At 40.1% G+C, this 25,415-nt stretch overlaps 1 protein-coding gene and 1 pseudogene across 4 annotated transcripts in view; one reads left to right on the forward strand and one right to left on the reverse strand.

Moving 5' to 3' along the window:
• Window positions 1-540: 540 nt before the first annotated feature.
• sh2d3cb (SH2 domain containing 3Cb) overlaps window positions 541-25,415 on the forward strand; it is a 38,962-nt gene continuing 14,087 nt past the window's right edge. The window contains exons 1-6 of one of the 4 annotated variants that reach the window (XM_078251491.1): window positions 541-688; window positions 7,776-8,526; window positions 15,085-15,124; window positions 16,394-16,522; window positions 18,693-19,087; window positions 20,571-20,671. In XM_078251491.1, coding sequence (XP_078107617.1) covers window positions 7,913-8,526; window positions 15,085-15,124; window positions 16,394-16,522; window positions 18,693-19,087; window positions 20,571-20,671 — 1,279 coding nt within the window. In that variant the 5' untranslated portion in view covers window positions 541-688; window positions 7,776-7,912. Of the gene's footprint in view, window positions 689-2,595; window positions 2,714-7,775; window positions 8,527-9,629; window positions 9,738-15,084; window positions 15,125-16,393; window positions 16,523-18,692; window positions 19,088-20,570; window positions 20,672-25,415 lie in introns of those variants that run through there. The other 3 variants (XM_078251489.1, XM_078251490.1, XM_078251492.1) reach the window with 3 other exon arrangements.
• On the reverse strand, window positions 22,130-23,926 carry LOC144518661 (UDP-glucuronosyltransferase 2B31 pseudogene; annotated as a pseudogene).

Below are 25,415 nucleotides of genomic sequence, written 5' to 3' on the forward strand. Positions count from 1 at the left end.
AGTGGGGATTTATATTTGCTAGTAATATGCTGAAATCATGTTGTGACTTTTTTTTTTTTTTTTTTTTTTTTTGAAAGTTTTTAAAAAAATTAACAATAATTTGGAGGCCCCCCTGCAGTGACTCTGAGGACCCGCTAGGGCTCCCGGACCCCCTGTTGAAGATCCCTGCCATAGAGGATATTATTTTTGTTCATTATGTAGTTTTGCGCTATTTGTATGTTTGTCATATGTTGTCTAGTAAACAAAATTGAAAATAAAGTTACATAAAAAAAAGTACAAGAAATAAAACTGTCGCTGTCAGATTATATCTTAATGTATAACAGTATATTTGTGTTATAGCTTGTGTTATGTGACTACATCATCACACTTTATCAAATTATGTGGTTGCTGTCATGAGAAAACCTCCTATTTCCTGTTCTCAGGTCAGGTGGTTTGATTCATAGGCAGTGCTAGGCTATTTTTTAAAATCATCTCAGCACCCCTGACAAATAAAGTCCTTATCATTGTGATTTTGTGAAATCGTTTAGTGCTCAAACGTTATTACTTCTGCAAACCTAATTTTAGCGATGGGATAGGATAAATGACGACTGTGACGACAGGCTCAGCTCAGTTGTAGCCTAAAGTCAACAGCCTGTCAACTTTGGGGAATTCGGTCGTCAGAGTATGGCTACTTTCAACCACTGAAAAGGTATGGCTAATGGAGGGAAAATTAAATCTAATCGAATGAACACGTTAAGTAGGCTACAGGTGTAGTATTTGTGGAACCAATCTGTAATTCCCTGATCACAATGATGGCAATTATATCTGAATTAGCCTACCTTATTCACAACGGAGTCCAATTTTGTTGTGCAACGTTAGACAAAATTGCTAACTGTAGGCAAATGTAGCTTAGGAATAGCCTATAACAAGTTTTTAAAGGGTGCTATTAATAGCCTGCCGTAACGGCTTGAGCACCGCTAACTCCCTACCAGACACTTTCTTATTTTTAACTGTCAATACAAATGAAAAATAAATAATTCGACCTGACGGATCATCAGACTCATTCATATCAGAACTGAAACTGAAACTGTGTTTCCCCATATATGGATATACGTTTCTTTTTTTTAAACGAAAACAGCCAGGTTCAGGTGAGAAAGTATAAGATAAGCCTTTAACATTATCCCACTGCACTGAACAGCAACCCCATATTCACATATGTTATAAATAGGTGAATGTATAACCTTTGGTAGCCACACGATACATTCTCTGTTGATTAGTCGATTACATTTGCCTTCTGGTTGACAGCACAAAGGAGTGAGGAGAATAGAGAGGGAGAAGGGCAGAGAGCAATATGAACAAGGTGAGAAAATGGCTAGGTAGCCTATAAGACACACACATATATATATATATATATATATATATATATAGTAGGACTACTGTGTTTTTTGTTTTCTCTTTTATTTGATTATTTTCTAGTTGATTACAAAATGTTTTGTATGTGATTGTCAGTGATATGACGGAGGGAGGGGAATAGAGAGTGAGAGCAGGATAGAGAGAGAGTGGACAAAGAGAGGGACCTGGAAGAACCAGGTGAGAAAGTGGACATATATTGTATGGGCAAAAACATGTAAAACACTTAAAATATTCCATTCTCATTATATTTACATATGCATTTCATGGAGGACTAGGCTCTTAAGAAAAAGAGATGTTGGATTTTCCCCATCTGGTTCAGAGGCATTATTAGATTAGATTATTCATCATTTAGCTGTATAACCATATCAGTTTCTATCAATGATGTAAATGAAAAAGTTGCAAATTAACAGCAGAAAAAAACATGAATAATCCTATCTAAAAATATGTTAAGGCTTATTTTACCAGTTCAAGGTACTGTATGTGCAGGGGCGTAGCTCAAAATTCTGGGCCCTGTAGAAAGGCATTTCCTATGGGCCCCTCCCTGCATCCACAGCTATTAATTCTAGCATCTTTTTGGGCCCTCCTCACATGAGGGCCCTGGGTACTCAGTCTCCCCAGTCCGACGCCCCTGGGTATGTGTGCTGCAATAATCATGCTTTGTAGTTGCCATCTTTTTTTTCACAGCAGATGCCTTGAATCTGTTGATAGTTTGTCATAATTGCATGTCTCAATCTGTCTATTTATTTCCCCAAAACTCACAAGAAGTCATGATTTAAGGGTTTAAAAAAAGAAAAAATCTTGCCCCCGGACCCCCCTAGCTTAACTGCTATCAACTTTTCATTAGGGGCTGAGCCCCCCCAAAGGTCAGATCCTAGAATCACCCCTGGTTGGATTTGAGGAGTCTTGATAGTATTTAGCATCTAACATCCCTAATGTCGAAATACTTGTATTCCATGTGTGTCAAATTCAGGTTTGTATACATTTTTTGGCATTATTGAAGTTTAATTTTTTATCACAAATGACTTTTTCTGGCCTTAATATGGACATCCACATCTTATATCCTGTCAAAAACATCCAAAGTGACTGTAGACTGACGTTTCCAGTGTGAAGTCACAACGTGACTTGTCATCTAATTGTATCAACATGACATGAAAACTGTTTCGAAAAATTTACCCCCAACGCTTCCGCTGTGTTCAGAAGACAGGAAGCAGTGTCACTCTGTCGACATCATTATCACACTGCAGTCACAAGTGGCAGAAACTCTTATATCATTGAATAAATCAAGAAGTCCACGTCTGAACCATGAACAAACGAAAACTGAGTAAGTTATATTTAACTTTTTTTTACTTAGTTGATGCTGTTGTTCAAAATTTAGGATATTTGGGGGGTTATTTCCACAAATTATCATAAGAGAAAAACCAGACATGGTAAGACCAAAGTTGTATGAATATATATATGTCTCCATAGCACAAAAATAACATATTTTTACTTTATCATCACAGAAAAATCTATAAAGAGATGTATAAAACTATATACTATAAAACTAACTATATAAAGTAGTTGAAACCAGCTTCACCTCGTGCAGCTCCAACAGTAACATGCTGCTCTCACATTCATGCATCAGTATTAATAATGCCATAAATAATATCAGTCACAGGAGACATTTTACTGCACGACTTGTACTTCTGAGTATCTGAGGATCTGAGTACTTCCTCCACTGCTGCTAACGACTAAAATGTAACAACGCATAGACTAAAAGTCCTCCCCACACACACACACACACACACACACACACACACACACACATAACAATTTATTCAAGTCAACTTGAAAAGAATAATTTACAGGGACATAAATATTATAGATACATACACAAAATCATGGGCCATTGGCATACAGCAGGTCTTCATAAGCTTACCCCTCTGTTCTTATGGGTAGATGTAACAGCATCTTCGCCATATATGGCGGCTGCCTATGATAGCAGACAGAGCACAGCCGTTTATCCGTCTTTTTGGGCATCCCAAGCTGATTAAGCCCTTTTACAACCAGCCGGTGTGTGTGTGTGTGTCCTAAGCTACCAAATATGAAAACAAATAGTCGGCACCTATTGAGCTCTGAGATGGTGTTTAGGAGTGGTTGGTATTTAAAGACCTTGGTCAAAATAGCTTCCTCCATGCTAGGATCAAAAGTGCATTCAACCTCTAAAATGAACTATGTGAACACACACACACACACACACACACACACACACACACACACACAGATAAACACAGAATGAGTAAAAACCACATTCAACCTCCCAACACATTGACATTCAAGTTTAACTGACAGGCACACAGTAACAGACAGGATGACGCTCTGCATTCACACAATTTCCGGCAATGCAGCACCTTCCCGCAGAGGTGTGGGTGTGTTTATTTATTTGGTTAAGAACATAATCGCCGTGAAACAATCACAATACTTTGTTTTATTCCTCTGATTTACTGATTTGTGGTTACAAACAGAACACGGTATCTCCTTCATATTACTGAGTTAAGAATGTATTGAATTAACATATTATTTGTAATGTACTATTTTAATCTAAAAGTAATAAAGCTGTCAAATAAATGTAGTTGAGTAAAAATTATATTTCCCTCTGAAATGTAGCAGAGAAGAACTGTAAAGTAGCAGAAAATGGAAATACTATAAATAATATATATACAGCACATGTACCTTAAAGCTATACTTAAGTAAAGTACTTGAGTAAATGTAATGAGTTACTGGGAAGTGATTCTACAGTAGAGACAGAGACATTGTTATATTACGAGTCAGGGAAAAGAGGCAGATGCAAGTTTATTTGTGTAATCCTACAGTATAAAAGAAAGACACTTGTTTCACTGTGAGTGTGTGTGAGTGTGTGTGTGTGCGTGTGTGTGTTTGTCTGTTGGCTCTTTGTTCCGCTCACAAACAGTTTTTTGGTGCATTGTAAATGAAGCATAGACGTGTCTTTGTGCAGTTTGAATGGACAGCGGCGCGGCTGAGAGCAGAGTTTAAGAAAAGAAAGCAAATTTCTCCTGAACGGACAACAGCTAGCTGTGCTTCTCGTCTTCTGCTGGCTGACATCATAGTTGTTCACTATTAAAAGCTGAATTTCACCCATGATGCATCTGAAGGCCAGCCATTCAGTCCAGTTTAGAAACTTTAGGACAGTAAACAAACTGTGTTGCTATTCTCTGAGCTTTACAGGATGTCAGAACTCCCAGTTCATCTATGATCTATGATTAAAACCCCTCTTAAAAGCTTAAAGCCTTGTGTGTCTTTACCTATAGTTTTTCTTTATAAAGTGTTCAGACAGGTCAGTTCTCACTTTTTCCACCCAAAAAAATATTAACCAACCCGTTCTCACTCCGAACTCGTAAAATACGGACGTTTGGACAGTGGCTGTCAGCGTCTGAAGCGACGAAAATGGCGCCCTTCAGCGTGTTTGTATAACATACCGGGGAGAGCAGGCAGCTACACGGGGTTTAGCGAGTAGTATGTAAGGCCGAAATTCAAACACAGGACTTTTACCCAGGAGACCGGGGTTCGTGTCCCGCTTGTCACGTTTCCTAAAGTCGCTTTCTTTGTTAACTGTCCCGTTATTCCCGCATGTCACGGAAGCGTAAACCTTTTCCTTAACCTAACTGCGTCAAAAGGGACACCAATAGTCTCGACCAAGCGCGTTTAATTAAGGCGCGTTATATGATGCTAAAGGAGACTTTTAGCGTCAATAACAATGACAAAGACACCTGACCAAGCGTCCGTATTTTACGAGATGGGAGTGAGAACCTGTTGGATTATCACTGTATGGTAGTATTTAATATATTAACATGTGTATCAAGTAAAGAAACAGATCAGCATTTTGGGAAATCCTGCTGCATGTTCTCCTCTCCAGAGTCAGTTTCACTTTTATGAGTTGTGTTTAGCGTAGCTTAGCACAAATACTAGAAGCAGGGGGGGAAACTGCTATCCTTGCTCCATCAAAAGTGACCCTCCTAAACGAATTAATACAAAGGTTATTTAAGACTAGTCAGCTGGATTCTATTGAGAGTTTGTCCAAACTCTGAATCCACTTGAACTGTTGTATAAAAAGACCTGTCCACATGTCGGGGAATGTGCTTATTTGGTTTCTAGTAGAGCTACATGAGAACGTCGACGCCACTCTCATATTTGTCCCTTAATTATGAAGCTACAGCCAGCAGCCACTTAGCTTAGCTTAGCATAAAGACTGGGGGGAACAGCTAACCTAACTTTGTAACTTTCTAAAGCTCACCGAATGACACATATCTTGTTTGAACAAGGTGTATTGTTCGAACTCTCCGCCTGGGAAAAAGTGTGTCTTTCCCAAAATGTTGAACTATTTCTTTAACCATCAAGGAGGCAGTGAAAAAAAAAAAAAATTCTAATTAAAAGAAATATCCCTGAGGTCCGATGGAAATCTTGCTTCTCGGTTTGTGGTAGAGATATAAATAATATTTAATAAAAATTCCTTCTAATACTTTCACTGTAAAAAACACTGAGTGAACGTTGTCAGGAAAGTTCAGCAGAGATATCTGGCTTCAACATGAAAATAAAACAAATGCAGCTTCTTTGCATCTGCACCTCCATCCTCTCCCTTCTCTCTCATTCTCAAAATCATAGGTCTATATTTAGCTGAGGAAATAAATACCCGTCGCTGTTTTCGGAGTCTAATAGGTCCCCGGGGCAGAAACATAATCAAACACTGCTGAGAGCTTGAGGGGCTGCGCTTTAGAATAGAAACGATGAGAGTTTTAGCAGATGAGGGTACAACAACATTCCTTAGCTGACTCCAAGGAAAAGAAAACATTTTTTTTGTGTTTCACAGGACTTAGTGAAAATTAAATGTTTGCAGCTGCTGTTTTCGCTGGTGGCCCAAAGGTCCAACGTTATTCTTTAATTGTCTTTAAAATGTACGACTACATCTTACAAAGGGACTAATGTACCTGACTGAGACCATGAAAAAAAACAAAAAAACCATCTCTGTCCAAATAAAAACGCAAAAAACAACAAACAAACAAACAATTGATGTGCTCTCAAGATATAACCCTAAAGCTTTTACCGGAAGTCTCCCTGACTGCAAAGGCGCATCGAGGAAGAGGGGACTCATATGTGTGGACTGATAGTGAAGTGGAGATACTCTTTAATATCACACTTGACTATAAAGTCAGCAAAACTCAAGAAAACATGGAGTATCTGTACATTTATGTATAAAAAAAAAAGTCCTCTTAGTGGTTTAGAACCTGCACTACTTTGGCCACGTCCTCCATTGCACAAAACGTTGCATCATTTGTGACACCTCACAATGAGGAGATAACAGCGCACACTGACGCCACGAGAGAAAAACTCAGTTTTCCCTGTCTACACCACAACACTGAAAACAGAGTATATAAAAATCTTCACCCTGGAACGAGCTTCCAAAAGATTCGTTTTCAGTGACCTAAAAGACACTTAGCGTGGACGAAAGGCCAAAACGCACAGAAAAAGCTACATTTAAAAAAATACCCAATGTACATGTGGACTGGGCCTTGGGAACAGAATATAAAATGATGCCAAACTCACATGACAAGTGAATGAATTTGGAGATCTGCAGGGTCAGAGGTCAGAATAGTTTGAGCAGTGGTATAAAGAGCGCCAAAGTCCGCTTAGTGAAGAGGTCGGGATGGTTGGGGCAAACGACCAAAGGACTTTCACTCAGGGGAACGCTGTTCGTGTCCCGTGTGAAACCAAAAGTAAACACTGACTTATTTGAAATTACGTACATAACTTAATGTACGTAAGTAAATGATGTTATGTAACAAATGTAGCCTACTTATTTTAAACCAAACCATGATCTTTTCCTAAACCTAACCTAGTTTGTGTCCTAAACATAACCCAACTGCGACCGTTTCACACGTTTACCACGTTTAAAACTGCGACCATTACGTTAAGGTATGAGGATGTGTTGATCTCCTACCACCAGTAAGGGCGCTTATTTAGGAAACGCTCCTGTGGGTCGTATAGAGGGTTGGAACAAATGACCTATGTGGTGTTATGGATTGGGGGAGTTGTTGGAGAGAATGTGTCAGCCTCTGACTGATCTCAAAACGAACCAAGAACTCTTTGGTTCAGAGTGAAATATCTCCACAGCTAGCCAAAATTATATCTAGTGTCTATAAGTACATTTTAAATGTAAAAGTACATATCTACTAAGTTTTAGTGTAAAAGTACATATCTGTTTTTTCCCTCTTTTATTGTTATTTATATGTCTTCATTTACACGTTGAGTCTCAAAGTCATTAAGGCCCATTATGATGTTGACAAAGGAATGATTGTGTCAACCCTAATTAACGTCCTCCTACTCTTCAGGTTTCAAATGGTTTGGGAGCCTCACCAATCTCTCCAACCGCCGCCAGTCGGAGAAGGCCAACATCAAGTCAGTCCCAGAGCATGATGGGAGCCTCGGCGGTGCCAAATCAGCAGCGGGGGAACAATCGGTGGATGACATGGAGGCCTGTCTCCACAGCCCCAGCTACGCCCGCTCCAGCGAGATGTACACACATGTGGGCACTGTGCCACGCAGCCAGACACAGAAGAAGAGCTGCAGGGGGCTGAAGGAGAAGAAGAAGAAAAAGGAGGAGGGGTTGGTGAGTGGAGGGCAGAGTCAGTCGAAGGCGGGGGAACATGTCCGAGACTCCCCTCTGCTCGGTGCCCTGTCCGGCCTCAGTTCGACCAGTCTGGACCGGCCTCTGCCCATTTCTGCACCGGCCTGGCCGCTGCCCGCCACCCCGCCACCCAGCCAGGCTTCACCTTTGACCTCAGCACCTGAAAGCTGTTTCAATGATCCTTCAGTGGACCCCGTTAGGAGCCCAGGGTCATTGTCAAAGAGCAGGGATGCTTTAGAAACTGGTAGAGCTGTAAGAGAGCCTTTTAACATGGCGACCAATGGCACCAAAGCGGCTTTGCCACAGGATGTTTACGTTCCGATGGATCCGATAGCTGAAGTAGCTCGCAGCCACGTGGGTGACCACACAGAGAGGCAGCGAGGCGCCACGAGTAGGCCTACACAGGAAACCACCAAGTCTGTGACGGGCTCGCAGGAAGTGAAGCATGTTGACAGGTGAGAAAGAGGATTTATTTATTATTGAACTTTCAGAAGATAGAAGAGCCCTTGTCTGTGGGTTTTTCTTCTGTTATTTTTAGGCCATGCCCTATAAACAGAGGATTTAAGGTTTAAAGCAACACCAGGAATAATCTGCCATGGCAATGAGATTATATCAACCTGTGGTCAGTAGAATGTCAATCTCTTGATACAAGTCAGAATAAGGCAGATTGCCACAGTATAAAGACAAATAGACCTAACAAATTTAAGAAAACTTTATTTGTTTTGATTTGGTGGAACGCTACATTTATATTGCACTGGCAGATATTTTTTTTTAGAAAACAAATAAACAAAGGCAATAATCTAACTCCTAGCAGGTGGTCCAGAAATAACCTTACAATTTACAATGTTAAAAACATAATTTTATTATACATATTATATTAAACAGAAAAATATAGGCTGTATTTTGAATAATTAACAATAATAACTATACCAACAACAGAGATAAAAACAAAATATAAATACTGTAATGCATACTCATAATACTTTTAAGTGTATTATGATAATTACATGAAAATAAGTCGTAATGTTGTTAGAATAAAGTATTTTCTATGTAGGCTAATTGTCATAATATTATTAAAAGAGGAAATGTTAATATTTCTACAGTAAAGTCATATTACAAGAAAAAGGTCATGCTAATATAAGAATGTTTTAATAAACAGTTGCCCTAATATTCTATGCCAGATAAAGCCTAACAATATAATGTTTAAAATACATTAAGGCCAGACACTTCAAGCTAGTTTTTTTCATGCACTGGTCAATTTTGAGAATTTGGGCTATTTTGCTTCCATAACATTTCTTCTTTCAGACTAGTGGAAAGAAAACATTTATTTTACAACACTTCGTCTAAATTTGCGCATGTAGATTTATCCTATAATGCCTCATTTTCATATTCAAACATGACATTTCCGAAAACTTGTAATACAAAAAACTAATTAAACTAAGGACGTTTCGTGGTGATATTTATTCAACTGTAGTAGGCTTTAAAACAGCCAACATAGTAGTTGTTGCAGCGGACATGCGCAGTGCGCTCCCTGCCTGCCCGCTGTGGTCCAGTCGGTTAACTGGTTCACACTCAGCGGCAGAGCGTCTCTGACTGTGCGGGAGAAGATGTGTGAAGTTGGGGACGTTAGCTGTCGGACAGCCCGCTGCGGCGAGCGAGATATAAGGTGAGACAACTAATATTGATAACTAAATGAATAGGCTACTTACTAATATAAAGTCAGTACGCTGCTGTTAATCTGGGACAGTCACTGTCCGAAGAAGAATGTCATATCTGTTAAACTCCCCCAGGAGTCATCTACATCAGTCATCTTTTCTACATTTCTAAGGCTAATATTTGAACTGGAATCATTTTCTTCCGGAGTGTGGTTTGTGTTTTGTGCATTTAGAGCGGAAACAAACACATGGTTTATGTTAGTTTGATGCCATAAAACATGAAAAGCTCCTGACTATTAAAACATTTACAACAACTAGTCGACTTTGAAGTCAGTGGGTGACCAGGATGGTCCACAGTCTGTCTGTCTGTCTGTCTGTCGGTCTGTGTCTGTGCTGGAGGAGAGCAGGAGGAAACTGGACTGGACTGTAGCCTACTGTATGTATGTTACATAAGAGGAGGAATTTGATCCTGCTCTGCTCTCAATGAGAATAGTGATAAGGCTTTTTTTTGGCAGAGATGCAGCAGGCTGTTGTCTGTCTTGTCTGTCTGACCGGATTTACACCTTACTTTGATCTGTGACTGTTAACAGTTAGCTGTTTGATATATGACACCAGATATTTTATGATTTCATGATACAGTCATTACTGTACAGTCTAAATGTCATCTTCAGGCTGTAACATTTTTTTTTCTGATCTCACTGTATCAGATTGTTGAAAAAAGGAACTGCTTGTTTGATCATCATAATGGAATTGGTAAGGTGTCCCTACATACGTAAATCCTCACTTGGACGATTAGCTTTTTCTTTTCGGTGGATCAAACATGTGGAATAGTTTTTGCTACAGAACTTAAAGCTATAGTGCGTAGTTTCTGTCAACACTGTCGGCGCGTCCACATGAAGCCTTCCGTGATGGCGCACGCGCCCCCACTCCTCCTCCACGCAGTTGCTAGTAGCCAAGGAGGACACGGAGAGATTAAAAAAACATCACGCACTCTTCAGAAGAGGTAATTATCTTCACTCGAGTTTCTTCGCGGGAAAGTCACCGGTCGCCACAATCTTCTGAACATAGTCGTACTGAGAAATCCAGAGAGAGTTGTGTGGAGCTGATAGTCTTAATTAGCTTTGTAGCAACTCATTTGGCAATGGCTTGAATGTAACGGACGTTCATTAATATCAAAACGTTATGCACTAAAGCTTTAAACTGGATCCTGACTGGGAACATTTAAACTGAAACCTTTGACCCTTAATAAAGAGGGAGCAGTCATGTAGTCATGAATGCTCTGGTGCTTCTTGTTTTATGGTGCTTTATTGTTTTGTCTGTATTTTCTTATTGATTTCTGTGTTTTTAATGTATGTAGCCTACCTATTGTTAATTCTGTGTTTTATACTGTCTCTTATGTTTCTTTTGTGTTGAGTTTTTTTTTTCCGATCTCAGTACCAGCATTGCAAATTAGCCTAGCTTATAAATGCACAGTGGTACATTATTATTGGTTTATACTACATACCTGTTAACTTGCACGACAGCCGGGTTCATGCGTAGTCACGAGATCACGCGAGAATCGCGGGATCACATATCACACGAAAATCCATCTTGTCAGGCTTCAAGTAAACGCGTTTGTGTCTGAACACCCAGCATACCGAACCAATCAGCGTCCGGTGAGGAGCTACTGGCAGCTACGGGCGTGGTTTATGTGTGTGACGGCTGTGACTTTTCGTTCAAAACAACAACGATATGGCAGATGGTTCATCCAATCACCTGCCAGGTATTTTTGAAAGTGCCTTGCCCGTTTCCAGTGATGGCTTCTCAGATGGTTCTGTGTAACAAACCATTTGGCTACTCAGGTTAACATACGTATCCGAATAAACATTATATAAATTGTGAACGACCATGTGTAAAATAAGTCCAGGGTGTCCTGCAGTGTTTTATAGTGGAGACACCCCGCCTAATCAGTTTTGGCAAGAATTCTGTCACTATGGCACCGTGTTTTGTTCTCAGCTACAATGACGAAGCGTTTTGAATTCGTGACCACTCTGTTTTATGTCTCTGATTGGCGTTTTATCCATGGCAACGGCGGCCAAGGCTCATGGGTATTGTAGTATTTACATACAAAGATGACGGACAAAACAACATCTCAGAAACAAAGTTGAAACAATTAAATCTGGTGGCCACAACATAAACTGTAGGATCGTTACATTGTTCGCTTCCAGAACCAGCGCTGTGTTCTGCCGTAAATAAGGTGGTTATTAAACAGCTGATGTGGACAATAAGAAGATATAATAACGGAAAACAAACAAGCGAGACACCTCTAGAAAGAAAGATAGATAGAGAGCAGGAGATTGTACCTTCTATTAAGGTTAGTTAGTCCAGCTGGGGACCTTGCTGCACCTCTCCTCACCTCATTTCCTGTAATCTCTCTATTGTCTGTAATAAAGGCATACAAATAACCATAAGTAATTGTACTCACACTAAAGGTCAACACACACTGACACACACCCAGTGGCTTCTCCACACGTCAAAATCGTAGAGATACCTCTGTCCTGTTTCCTCTTTCCCAAAGCGGATGCACATCGGCTCTCCAGAGAAGCAGCAATTTGATCATATTTTCTCCCAGAATTACTAGGATATAGACTACATATAGAATCTGATTTTAAATTGTGACATTTAAGTAAAGCGATAAAACTGTTTCCCAACAAACAAGGCTACAATGTTTTAACATTGACATAAAATACAAACCTATATTGTAACAAGCTGTGGGTACAGTAGGCTGACATTAAACCTTAAAAATATATTCTTTATGTGCAGCAAGCAGTATTGACAACATAATCAAAAAACTAATACCCAGTGTTTCACTTGTAATGAGGGCCAGATGATAAAATGTTATAAGATATTTTCTCATGATCATGAGGAAGTGATTTCATGATCTCAATAAATCAAACGTGTTTTCTTTTTCAACTCCTATTATTTCATGATCTGTTATCTAATTATTTCATGATCACAGCAAAACAAAACGTGTTATTATAATGCATGCACGTCCTAAACCATTGTTTATTATGAAAATATTTTAAAAACGGTTTAACTTATGTCACCCGATGAGCTCCATACAGATGAAAGCAGTAAATCAAGAAATGAAATCCGCTACATAAGATTGTAAATGCAGCCTTTGACTGTCAGGGAGTTTCACATGCAATATGTTTTACTTGTGCGTTCCCATCTGTGTGTGTGTGTGTGTGTGTGTGTGTGTGTGTGTGTGTGGGTGTGTGTGTGTGTGTGTGTGTGTGTGTGTGTGTGTGTTTGCTGTCAGAGTTTGTGTTTGGGAACAAAAGGTCACCTCCCTTGACGTTACCCATGGAAATATGCAGCATGTCGAGGAGCAGAGTAACCCAAGAAAGTTTCACATAGCCAACGTGCAGTGCTGTAGAAAGAAACCATGCAACTGCAATTTGTTTTTCCCCTATTTCTAACATCGGTTAAACGTGTTTGTGCTCCTTCGTATGTGTGGCTTTTTGGAGTTTTTTGGATCCCAGAGCCTTCAGACCTGGTGAGAAGCCAGCTGGTGTGATCACTGGATGGACATCTGGGGAGAAAAGAAGTTTCCTTTGCTTCAGTCCTGAAAAACAGACTGACTGCAGATATGACATTTCACACAGCAGCAGAAATATTCCCCGTCCTCTCCGGAGGAGTTTGTTGTGTGGCAAGCTGTTGCTGGGTGTTGTCGCATTAACACACTGCTGCTATCAGAGAGTTGTGCAACAGGACAGACAGACAGAAGGAAAACAGCATGTTCTGCCTTGACTATTACAGCACTGCTGGGTACTGATTGAACCTCAACAGTTCTTTGTTAGCGACCAAATTGGAGACTGTCCTCCGCACATAAGGCGTTTGTTCAAGCAGCAATTGCGAATAAAATGTATATATTTTATTGGCATTTTAGGCCTTTATTTGTGACAGGGCAGCTTAGAAATGAAAGGGGAAAGAGAGCGGGAACGACACACAGGAAAGGGCCGCAGGTCAGAGTCGAACCCGCGGTCGCTGCGTCGAGGATTGGTCCTCTGTATATGGGCACGCGCTCTACCAGGTGTGCTACCCTGGTGGCCATTGTGAATGATATTTACATTTATAGTGGGGGTGCCCTCTAGTGGCCGTAGTAATTATGACGGGAGAAAAGCAGCCAGTAAGGTGACAAAGTATAAGAGCGCCAAATGTCTGCGTAAGGAGGGGTGGTGGGTGGGTCAAACAAACAGGACTTTCAACCAGTAGACAGGGGTTCGTGCCCCGTTTATAAATAAAAGTAGACGTCAAGTTTTTTTTAAGCTTTATGTAACAAACAAAGCAACATCATGTTCCGTGTCACGTGCGTAACCTGAAGTGAAGTAGCGTCTGATTTAAAACCAAACCACGACCTTTCTCTAAATTTAACCAAGTAGTTTTGGTGCCTAAACATAACCAAACTGTGGCCGTTGTGAACATTTGCAACGTATTTAAAACTGCAACTGTTATGTTTAGATATGAGGATGGAAAATGCTCCTGTGGTCATATTTCATGCCACCCAAGTTGTAATTAAATATCTGGTCAGATTTGTCATCTTGTTTACTTATTCTCTGATAAGATTCTGATTGAGATTTATTTAGTCAAAGTTATTGTGTTAAAAATCTGAATGTGATCAGTTACCACAGAGATGCACAGTCAATCAAATCTGATCGAACCCCACCCACACAATCCTGACAAAGCAGCTTGGTGTTAAGATCTAATTCATTACTCGAGACTGTTGTCCATAACATATTTATTTTAAGATGCCCACAACTTCCTAATAATTTCCCAGGATGTCTCCTGGAAACAAATATATAATCTGATACTAAAGGCAAAATACTGGTAAATTGGGACACATCTAATTTGAATAAATTATAATTAACTGCTACTTTAACTTAGATAATAGTAAATGAACAATGAATGATTATTTCGTTTGGTTAAATTAGAACTGTTCTCTCAAGTCAATTATTATCATCATAATTAATACCAAAGTTCTGTGGCGGAAACATACTGGGAAATTAAAGTGTCCTAGACAAGATACACATGCAGCAATAGATACCACAGAAATATGCCACAAATCAGAATTAAACAGAAATGTGATTATAAAACCATGAATAAAATGTCCACCTTCTCTTGGAAACAACCTAAATTTCACCTTTAAACAACCCAAGAGCCGTCGAAACCATACAAATATATAAGAGCAATCTAAAACAATGACTCAATGACACATACACATCAAGACTCTAAAGGAGTACAGCACAGCCTCTGCAGGTTACAGACCCCTATAATAAGGCATTACTGAGTATTTTTGATGTTTCTTTTGTTTTTCAGTATGCAGGACTTGGCAGACAGCAGTGGAGAATATGTGAAGGTAAGCTTTCTTTTTACATGACTTTAAATCTATTTTAATCCAACACTCTTATACTCTTTATGTCCGTTCCTTTTTAGCTGTGATACTGGTTTTCTCTTTTCTGCTTTCCTCTTTTCTGATTTTCTCTTCCTCATTGGACAAAACACTTTCTGTTCCCAGCCATGGCACCATTTTCAGTGAAGGTTAAATTAAAACTGGGCTGCTGTGATCCTCTACACACGGCACTCAGGCTCTAATTCAATCAGGACGGGTGACAGAAAAGACTTGGGGAATGCGGCCCTGTGCGGTGAAATACTTTGAAGCCACTGTGGTTGCTGCTGGTAACCGCGGCGGCCTCGATTTGGCTGGCAGCTCTGCCTGGAAAAGGTGGACACAGAGAGCGAGAGAATTTCCAGTTCATTGACTTATAATTGGATACTTGACAAACACACTTGTCTGAAAGGGACAAGCTGGCAATGAATGATAATGACAATGAAATTAAAGCTATTCATTAGGGGCTTCCAGGTCACACACACACACACACACACACACACACACACACACACACACACACACACACACACACACACACACACACACACACACACACACACACACACTATATTGTTTTGAAGAGGTCCAGGCCCGGTGTTCAACCCTTGATTCACAGTCCAGTGAAACAAACCATTCTGTCAAAAAGCGAGGGGTGGGAGGCGTCAGGGAGAAAAACAACATGTCACCTATAAAGAAATGTAATAACAGTAACTAACTGTGTGTGTGTTTGTGTGTGTGTGTCCCAAAACAAAAGCATTCCCAGCCCGTCGTGGGTGTAAACTCTTGATATACAGTATCTTCGGGGTTTTTTTCTGTTTGTATAAAGACGTGTAAGACAAAGCGCCACTGAGTGATGACCCCCATCGCACAATGATGTTGCCACGGCGACGAGGACAAGACTCCAGTTTGGGTTTGGGTCTCGGGCCCCTGGTGTCGCCAGTGTGGGAATGCTAGAGCTGTCCGTCACACACACACACACACACACACACACACACACACACACACACACACACACACACACACACACACACATACACACATTTCAAGCAGCTTTTTGAAGGAGTCTGGTTTGCTTTTCAAGATGCAGGAGCAGCAGATATGCAGCAGACAGTAGACATCTGTGTTTGTCTGGATTCCAACCCAAAACCAGATACATGCCTAATGAATCTATACTCATTTTTGTGTTTTTTTTGTTGGGTCTTTGCATCTGATTGTGTGCCTGTGATGCCATTCAAGTTCTCCAAAGACAAGTTCTGGTTGGAGCCACCGTCGGAGAAACTGAAGAAGCAGCTGGAGGAGGAGCTGAAGCTGAGCGGCAGCAACCTGATGAGCCACGCCTGGTACCACGGTCCGATCCCCTGGGAGGTCTGTCTCAAACACACACTTAGTTTGTCACATTGCATTGGCTGGAGGCTTACCTTTAAGGGATAGCTTGTATTTTTTTAAACGTGGTTATATGAGGTACTTATACAATACTCAGTGTATTACCAGTAACAATAGTAGAAGAACAGTCGATGACCAGCATGTCCCCAGTTTGTAGAAGCAGACAGGAGTGTTCTTGCTTCTCCAAACTGGGGGCGTGCCGTCCGCCATCTACTGTAGGTAATACACTGAATATGGATAAGTACCTCATTCAGCCCCACTTCAAAATATACTAACTATCCCTTTAACGATAACCATAACCACTACATGCCTAACCCTTAACCCATAGCCTTATCTTAACCAAAAATTCTCAATTTAAAACTTTAGGTGTTTTGCCATGTGAGGACTTTTTTTTTTTTTTTTTTTTGCGAAACGGGACATGAGTCCTCATAGTTATCAGATTTACTGTATGTCCCCACATTGTAATACACACGCACGCACGCGCACACACACACACACCCACACACACACACACACACACCGGGCTTTTCTTGCCTTCTTGTTGTAAATGTTGTAGCTTGTAATCTAGAAAGCCACCAATACACCCAAAAAGTCACTCGTTTTTGTTTTAAGTTAGGAACAAAGTACAAAGTTGGCATCTTCTTTCAATTTTCCCCCCGTTAAAGGGGTTTGTTTGGCCATTTAGGTAATTCATCACCTGAATGATTTGTTGATTGCTTTTGCTAAGAAGTGCTTAATGAAAGCAGGTTCTTTGACAACAGGATCCAAAATAAAAATAAAACTGGCTAATAGGACCTTGCCTTCAAATTAAGTTTTACATACAAATTATGTAGAGTGGATTTTTCCTTTAAAATCTCAGGAATCAGAGTCATGCAGTGGTTAAACCACAAGATGGAGCGCTGCTCAAAGACCAGTTTAACTGATTCAAAATTCAAAGGCAAAATCTTGATCAGTAAATCCATATAAAAAAAAAAATTTAATAAAAAGAAGGGATCCCTCTAAGCAGCTGTGTTAATATAGGAGTCATTATTTAGACAAATAGGGGAATGATTGAATATAGTATTCTGCGAGACCTGATCGATCGGCTTTTCTGTTTGAGAATCTCAGATATCAGAAAGGTGTCCTGGATATTAAAATACAACAGCATTAAGAAGAACATATACAGTAGTAATTCTTTTGTAGGCAGTTGTTCTTTAGAGGTTGACACCTTATCTTACCTGCCTTTCCTTTCTGGGTTGATCCAACCATCTTTGTTGGCTCACAGCCCAGTCTCATGGCAGTTCGTGAAATGGTCACGTTATTGAATCTATTGATTTGATTTGTATTATTTGAACACGTTAATGTTGTTATGTGTTTTCGTGTGGTGAGCACGGATTTTAAAGTAATGTACTTCAATGGGAAGCATATTTCGTGATCACAGAACGGTAGCAAGTAGTATTGATAAGGCGAAAATCCGCGCAGGGAGATTGGTCGGGGTGGTGGATGGGTCAAACAACAGTTGGTGGATAGGTCAAACTAAAGTTCCTTTCCGCGTTATTCTCTTCCTAACCACAACCGTCCCGTTGTTGTCGGCGTCTCCTGCGTGTGACAGTTCCTTTCCTCGTTCTTCTTTTCCTAACCACAACCGTCCCGTTGTTGTGTGTTGCGTGTGGCGTTTCATGTCCCCGTTGTTGTGTCCCACAGAGCTCGCTGCTCGTGTCCCTGCGCCCGGGGGTCCTCCGTGTCAGGAAAGAGCACCAGTTGAAAAATAATAATCTGAAAAGCAATTATTTCCTATTTTATTGTATAAATCTGAATTAGAAACAGATTTACATCTCCTTCCAAATTACACTATTTTAATTGAAAATAAATATCATGTTTTTGTCGTAGTGGTAGATTATAAGCATTGACTGAGTTTGTCTAGTAAAGGAAGCAACCAAAACATAATCCAAACGTCCAAAATCCACTAACCTCAAATGAAACCTCTCTTTTACCTACAAAAAATGAACTAACACTGAAAATGGTTGTGACAGCATTTTTATTCCAATAGACAAATACAATATAATGTTGCCAAAAGTCAAGCCATCACACTGAGCCAATATGTTGTTTGAACTTCTATGTGTATTTACATAATATTAATCAACATTAATTTATGATTTACATGTCCCCTCAGGTGTCCGAGAGTCTGGTCGTAAATCCCGGTGACTTCCTCGTCAGAGACTCTCAGTCAAGCCAGGGCGACTTTGTCCTCACCAGCCACTGGGAGCAGAAAACACTTCACTTTGTCATCAGGAAGACGGTGGTTCAGTCCGGTGAGACATACACTCGGGTCCAGTACAGCCTGGAGGGCGAGGCCTTCGACTCTTTACCGGCTCTTGTTCATTTCTACGTGGGGAGCAAGGCAGCTCTGACCCGGTGGTGCAACGCTCAGATTCACCGGCCTGTGAACAGGACGCTGCCTCTCAGCTACCTGGAGACATCTTTCTGCACCGCCGTCAGCCCCCCGTCCTGTCACAAAGGGCTCAAAAATGGCAGCGGGAGCAGAGATGAGAGTGTCTGTCCCAGAAGGTAAGGTTTCACTGAGAATGTACAAAACATTCCAATTTCCATTTGTTTTGTGTTATTCAGATGAGCACAAACTACGAGAAATACGTTTTTTAGTAACACAGCGTGGGTCACAGGAGATTTCTAATGTATTTATATTTGCTTGATATTTATTGACATTTTTCCTTTATTAGAAAGTTCACTGTAGAGAGTGACAGGAAACAAAGGATTTCAGAAAGAATAAGACAGATGTTGCCATTAAGTTGTTTTTATCTTCGACCACTAGGCCACGCTGTTTTTACTAAAAGAGAAAATAATGAAAAGAAAATGACGAAAAGAAATGAAAATGCTTAACAGTCCAACCCCCCAAAATATACAATTTCTAATTATATAAAACAGAGAAAAGCAACAAATCCTCCTAACTTTGGAGTGTTATTTAGCCTGACAAGCCAGTATGATATGGTTGGTATGCACAGATTCCTTAGATCTTCTAATCATATAAGACTAATACCTTCAGCTTTAAAACTAAGCCCTCTTCGCCTCTTAAAGACAGTAATGTTGGCCGAGATCGAAAATATTTGTCACAGTTAGGGGGCCCAGAGGGGGGTCCAGGCTTAATATTGAAGGGGCACTGGCCCCCCTCTAGAACCGTCAGAGTTCAAATCTTAGAAACAACAGTCTGTTTCCATAGTTGCATTGTTCCATTTGTTGCACGATTCTTTAATTAGTGCAGGTTTCGGGCAATTACCCTAATGCGGATATATTTAAGAGAATATAACAAGATTATATAATTAATCTAGCACCAGAGCACTGCTTGGAATCAAACTGAGGGCATTGAGGTTACAAACACCCCCAACACGCTGTTTTTGTATTTTGTATTTTTCTGGTTGGTGGAGTGGAGGTCTAAAATAGACAGCTTTTATTGCATCTTCTCCTATTCAATATGCTGTCTTTTCCACCATGGTCAAGTAGAAACTTGCAACATTTCAGCTTTTTTTCTCCAGGCATTTTCACTCAGGTATTTCTATGCACAAATTGTAGATAAGCGCTGAAACAGATGGATGGAAACATGCCTAATATAATCAACCATCATGCAATGATAGAAGGCTTTTTTTTGGACTGTCTGACTGATGACTTTCTTCAAGTCTGCATGTAAAAAAGGCCAAAAATAAAATAAAAGAAAACTTAAACTTACACTTACTTAAAAGTATAGCAAGAATTAAGTATAAAGAATTAATTTCCTTCGTGTGACTGTACTCCCTAACTGAACTTAGTTTGGGCAAATGCATAATGTATGTGTCTTCAGCTTTTTTTGGGATAAAGGTTGATAAGTTGTATTCATTCCAAGTGCAACTCTTCTGTGACAACACTTTATTTAGCAGCAACATGAAACACAGACATACCACCCTTTTTATATAATTGTCTTAGTCTGAGAAAGTAAACAAATTCAAAACAATATACTGTTTCCTGTATGGTCATCTGTCTCTCTCTCTGTGTCTCCATGAAGTCCTTCCTTTCTGCACCACAGGGAGGCAGATGTACACAGGGAGCAGGACGACCGGCCTCTGATGACTGCTGGAGAATCCTCCCTCTCTACTCTGTACAACAGTGAGTTTAATACTAAACTCTTTCTCCTCTTTGTTTTGATGCTCTGTCCTACATGTGAACCCTTAAAATAGTTAAATCATTAACCCTCCTGTTATGTTTATGTGCCAGTAACAGCAGAAATGCTCCTTGGTCAATGTGGCCCGGTGCATGTTTACTGTAATCATCCAAACGTTGACTCTAAACCAAAGGTTTAGGGTCAAATTTCCCCTTTTACTTAAAATCAAGTAAAATTAATAAGGATTTGTATTGAAAGTAAACTTTATTTATGTTCAGAAATCAAACAAAAACCACCAGAGACCATCTTGCGATTGGATTTTACAGGAGCATTAATGACCAATGTCACTGTAAACTAATTCCCCAAAGATTAATTTAAACAGGAAGACTGTTCTAGCCATGGGCCGGTTACCGTTTTCAAGGTTTCAAAACCACTAACATTTTCTGTCATACCGTTCCTAAGGTATGAGCTGTTTTTAATGAGTGGTCAAGGAGCGAAACTGCAGTTTAGTAATCCTTCTCCCTGCCAGTGTGCAGTGTGTTTTAAAAAAACAACAACAACGTTGTATTCAAATTATACATTTTAAAGCTGTAATTGCAATACCGCAATACCGGTAACCGTGATATTTTTGCTGAAGGTTATACCATTAGAATCGTATACCGGCCCATGCCTAGACTGTTCCAGAGTTTTAGGCCTCTGACAGCGAAAGCACAATCTCCTTAATTTTAGGTCTTGATCAGGGGACTGTTAGCAAAGCTTTGTTGTTTTGTTGTACGATCTGAGAGCGCATGCAGTTAGATAGGGGCATACAAGTTCACAGATGTACAGTAAGCTGGGGCTAGACCATGTTGTGCTAAAAAATAGTAATAATTAAAACCTTAAAATCAATCCTAAAGTTAACTAAAAGCCCATGCAGGGAGGCTAAAATGGGGGTTACGTGATCTCTTTTGTCTGATCTAGTTAACAGCCTGGCTGCAGCATTTTGTATAATTTCAATGGGTGACAATGCTTTATTGTTTAGGCAGGGATAAAGTGAAATACAATAGTATTTTTCCTTAGGAAATAAATGCATGAATAATTGTTTTCAAGTCAGAGAATGATAGTGATGATCTATGAATTTATGAATATCTCTTTTGAGTTTTTATTTACAGCCTGCTCTAAATGATTATTTGGAAAACAAATTTGTGGAAAAAATAACATGACAACATCATATTGTTACTAAAGTCATACGTAATATTGAATAACGGCCCAGCCCTAGTGATAGAGATCTTATTTCATTGCATTCAAATAAGTGCAGTAGTTTATGAGAATAAAAAAATACCCCTACGAACAGAACAGAAACATGACCTCTTTAGAATTTACCAGTGTAGGAATGTTGTAATGTGGTAAATTAAGTTGCAGCACTGCGTTGCCGATGTGTGGAAAAGGAACTTCGTTGACACTGTTCTTGATTATAAAAGGTTTATTACATCAAGGATTTCAGCATCATGACGGATCCTGCAGAACCCGGAGAGTACAAAGCCTATATGCACTCTGTCTTGCTGCAGCAAGAACATGGCTTATAAGGGGTACATTTAGGTAACATGTTAGATAAAGTAAATAGATATGAGTTGGCAAATAAAGATCTGAGTTCCTTTGAGGTCAGTCTTTTTGGGGGGCTCCAACACTACACACATTGATCATTCTTTTTTGACTTTGTTTTTAGAAAACACTTTTCCCAAAAAAAACTTTACTGCAGAAACAAAAACAGTAAATACTAGCAAAATAACTGCCAGCAAAAACACCACCACATCAATTGAGTAGAACTGGATCATTGACATCTTGTAAGACTCCGTCCTTAGATGTGCCGCTCCTTTGTGCCTCATGACAAACTCAATCCAGAACATGGCCCGGTCCAGTGGTTTCATGGGCTGGTCTCTCTGCAGGTTGGAGAGTGCCTTCATCTTCTCTCTGTAGCTTGGGTCATAGAGTACCTCCTTCAGTGCCTCCAGGAAGTTATCTTTGTTCACAGTTGCAATATCCAGGTTTTTGGCCACACCTCTTACTTTCATCCTGAAGAAGTTGTCATGCTGGTCAAACATGAGGGGAAGGCCGACCAGGGGGACACCGTGGTAGATGGCCTCCTGTATTCCATTGGTGCCTCCGTGGGCCACAAACACTCTGGTCTTGGGGTGGCCCAGGAGGTCGTTTTGAGGCAGCCAGTCCAAGAGTAAGGTGTTGTTGCCGAGGGTGGATGGTCTTTTGCCTTTGTGCCTCCAGATCACCTTTTGAGGAAGTTGGGCGAAAGCAGCTGCAATGTCCTCAGTGATGTCCTCAGGAAGTTTTGCTACCAGGGTTCCCAATGTCATAACGATGACCCCATGTTCACCAGAGCTCTGGACAAAGTCCTCTAGTTCTTTAGACAGTGGCTTGGAGGGTTTGCACTGAAATCCTGACATGTAGATGATGTTTGGCATTGTGGGACGTGGAAACTCAAAAGTAAAATCATTCCTCATCAGCCAGATGTCTGCCGCCTGAAACAGCTCTATGTAATTTACATTGTTTCCAAAGTAATGATGTACAAATGGTTTGTAATTCGGGTCTGTGACATACCAAATTTGAAACAGTGTGAAGACATAGCAAAGTAAGTTTTTGACCCGCTGGAGAAATGTCATCTTGTCAGTCAGGTGAGACATGGCTATTGGGACATATGCCAGTGGGGAAGGAGCAATTGTATGATGTCCCTCACCATGAACAGTCCACCTCACATTTAAGACAAGTGGAAGACCCAAACGGTGACCCAGAAGCACCCCTGCACCAATCACAGGGTCTGTCAGAACCAAATCATATTTGGCATCACGCAGACTCTGCATCAGCTTTTTATTCTCAAATATCTCCCGCATCATCCGAATCACCTGCTCATGCAACTGATAGAACTGTGTCAATATTTCAAACTCCAGCGATAAACGAGTCCAAAGTGAAGCACCTTCCCGCTGCATGTTCATCAATGTGATTGCAAATGACCCAAAGCGTTCTTCAGAAAAACCACCAGAGGAATTTATAGTGATGGACTTGTAGTGAGGGGACTCTGGCTTGATGTACCAGCTGTCTGATGGCCGCATCACTGTGATTTCATGGCCTCTGGAGTCAAGCTCCTCAACGAGGGCTTTCATGTTAAGCCAGTGGCTTCCATCAAAGGGAAACACCAAGACTTTCCCTCCATTTGTCAAGAGTGAAGAACAGAGTAGCACTGCAAGTCCCACAAAGGTCACTTGGTACATTTCTGAAAGAGATTCTGACAAGAGATGCAACAATGTTAGATCTGTCTCTTTAAACAAGGCTTTACAGTTCTTGAGTTCAAGAATATGTGTCAATCTAAAAAACAACTGAACATAAAGAACTGACAAATAGAGAACTGAGGTGTCTAATTTCAGCTACTTCATAGTTTTAGAAAGGTTTGTGCCTATGAACATCTCTTTTAGGCATGGGCCGGTATACGATTCTGACGGTATGATAACCTTCAGCAAAAATATCAGTTTCACGGTATTGCAGTATTGCAATTACAGCTTTAAAATGTATTATTTTTAAATGTCTGGGTAAAAAACAACTTTGAAAATTTTTCCCTGACTTTTTTCCCATTGAACACAATGTATTTTATTTTTAAACACACTGCACCATGCACCATGAACCATGAACACTGCAGTTGGCAAGTAAAGGTCTGAGTCCCTTTGAGGTCAGTCTTTTTGGGGGGCTCCAACACTACACATAAAATCATTGATCCCACTCAGCCCCCAATCACAGAATCACATAAAACATCCTCTTCAACACATCACTCCACTGAGAGGAAAATCATTAAACTTACTTCACTAACACAGTGCTCATTATGTCTCAGCACATTTGAGTTTTATACAAACTTTAACCTTATAGGCTCTTCAGATACTACAGTAACCTGCTCAGCATACTAACAAAACAGTTTACTGTTTAATTTTAGTGCTGTTGTTTTGTTATTATTTTACAATAAATCAGGATCCAGAGAATGTGACACCAGTATCCCGCTGCGCATTGATCATTCATTGATCATTCTCACACTGGCAGGGACAGGGATTTCTAAAGTGTACTTTCTGTCATTCAAGACTAAAAAACAGCTCATACCTTAGATCAAGTTCAGGATCCAATTTAAAGTTCTTGTTCTGACTTATAAAGCTTTGCATGGTCAGCCACCTGTTTATATCTCGGACCTGCTCCATCCGTACACTACTAACAGGTCCCTTAGGTCTTCTAACCAGGGATTACTGGTTGTCCCACGCACTCTCTTAAAAACTAAAGGTGACCTTTCCTTTGAAGCGGTGGCTCCAAACCTGTGGAACGCCCTTCCTATTGTCTTACGTTCGGCAGTCTCTGTTGATGCTTTTAAAAAGCAGCTTAAGAGGCACTTGTTTAAATTCGCTTTTGACTCATGATTGTAACTTTGGGTTTTGGGTTTTAATCTTTTAAATGATTTTTATTGGTCTTTCAATTATTTTTTCCTTGCTTATTTTCTGTTGGATCCTACTGCCTTTTTACAAATGTTTATCATGTGAAGGCCTTTGTGACTTTGTCTGTAAAAGGTGCTATATCAAATAAACTTATTATTATTATTTTTATTATTAGGAATGGTATGACAGAAAATTTAGCTGGTTTTGAAACCGTGACTTTTTAAAACCGCGGAATACCTTGAAACCGGTAACCGGCCCATGCCTAATCTCTATATTACAAACAGTTGTATGGAAC

This window comes from Sander vitreus, chromosome 5 (assembly GCF_031162955.1).
Source record: "Sander vitreus isolate 19-12246 chromosome 5, sanVit1, whole genome shotgun sequence".
Classification (NCBI taxonomy): Eukaryota; Metazoa; Chordata; class Actinopteri; order Perciformes; family Percidae; genus Sander; species Sander vitreus.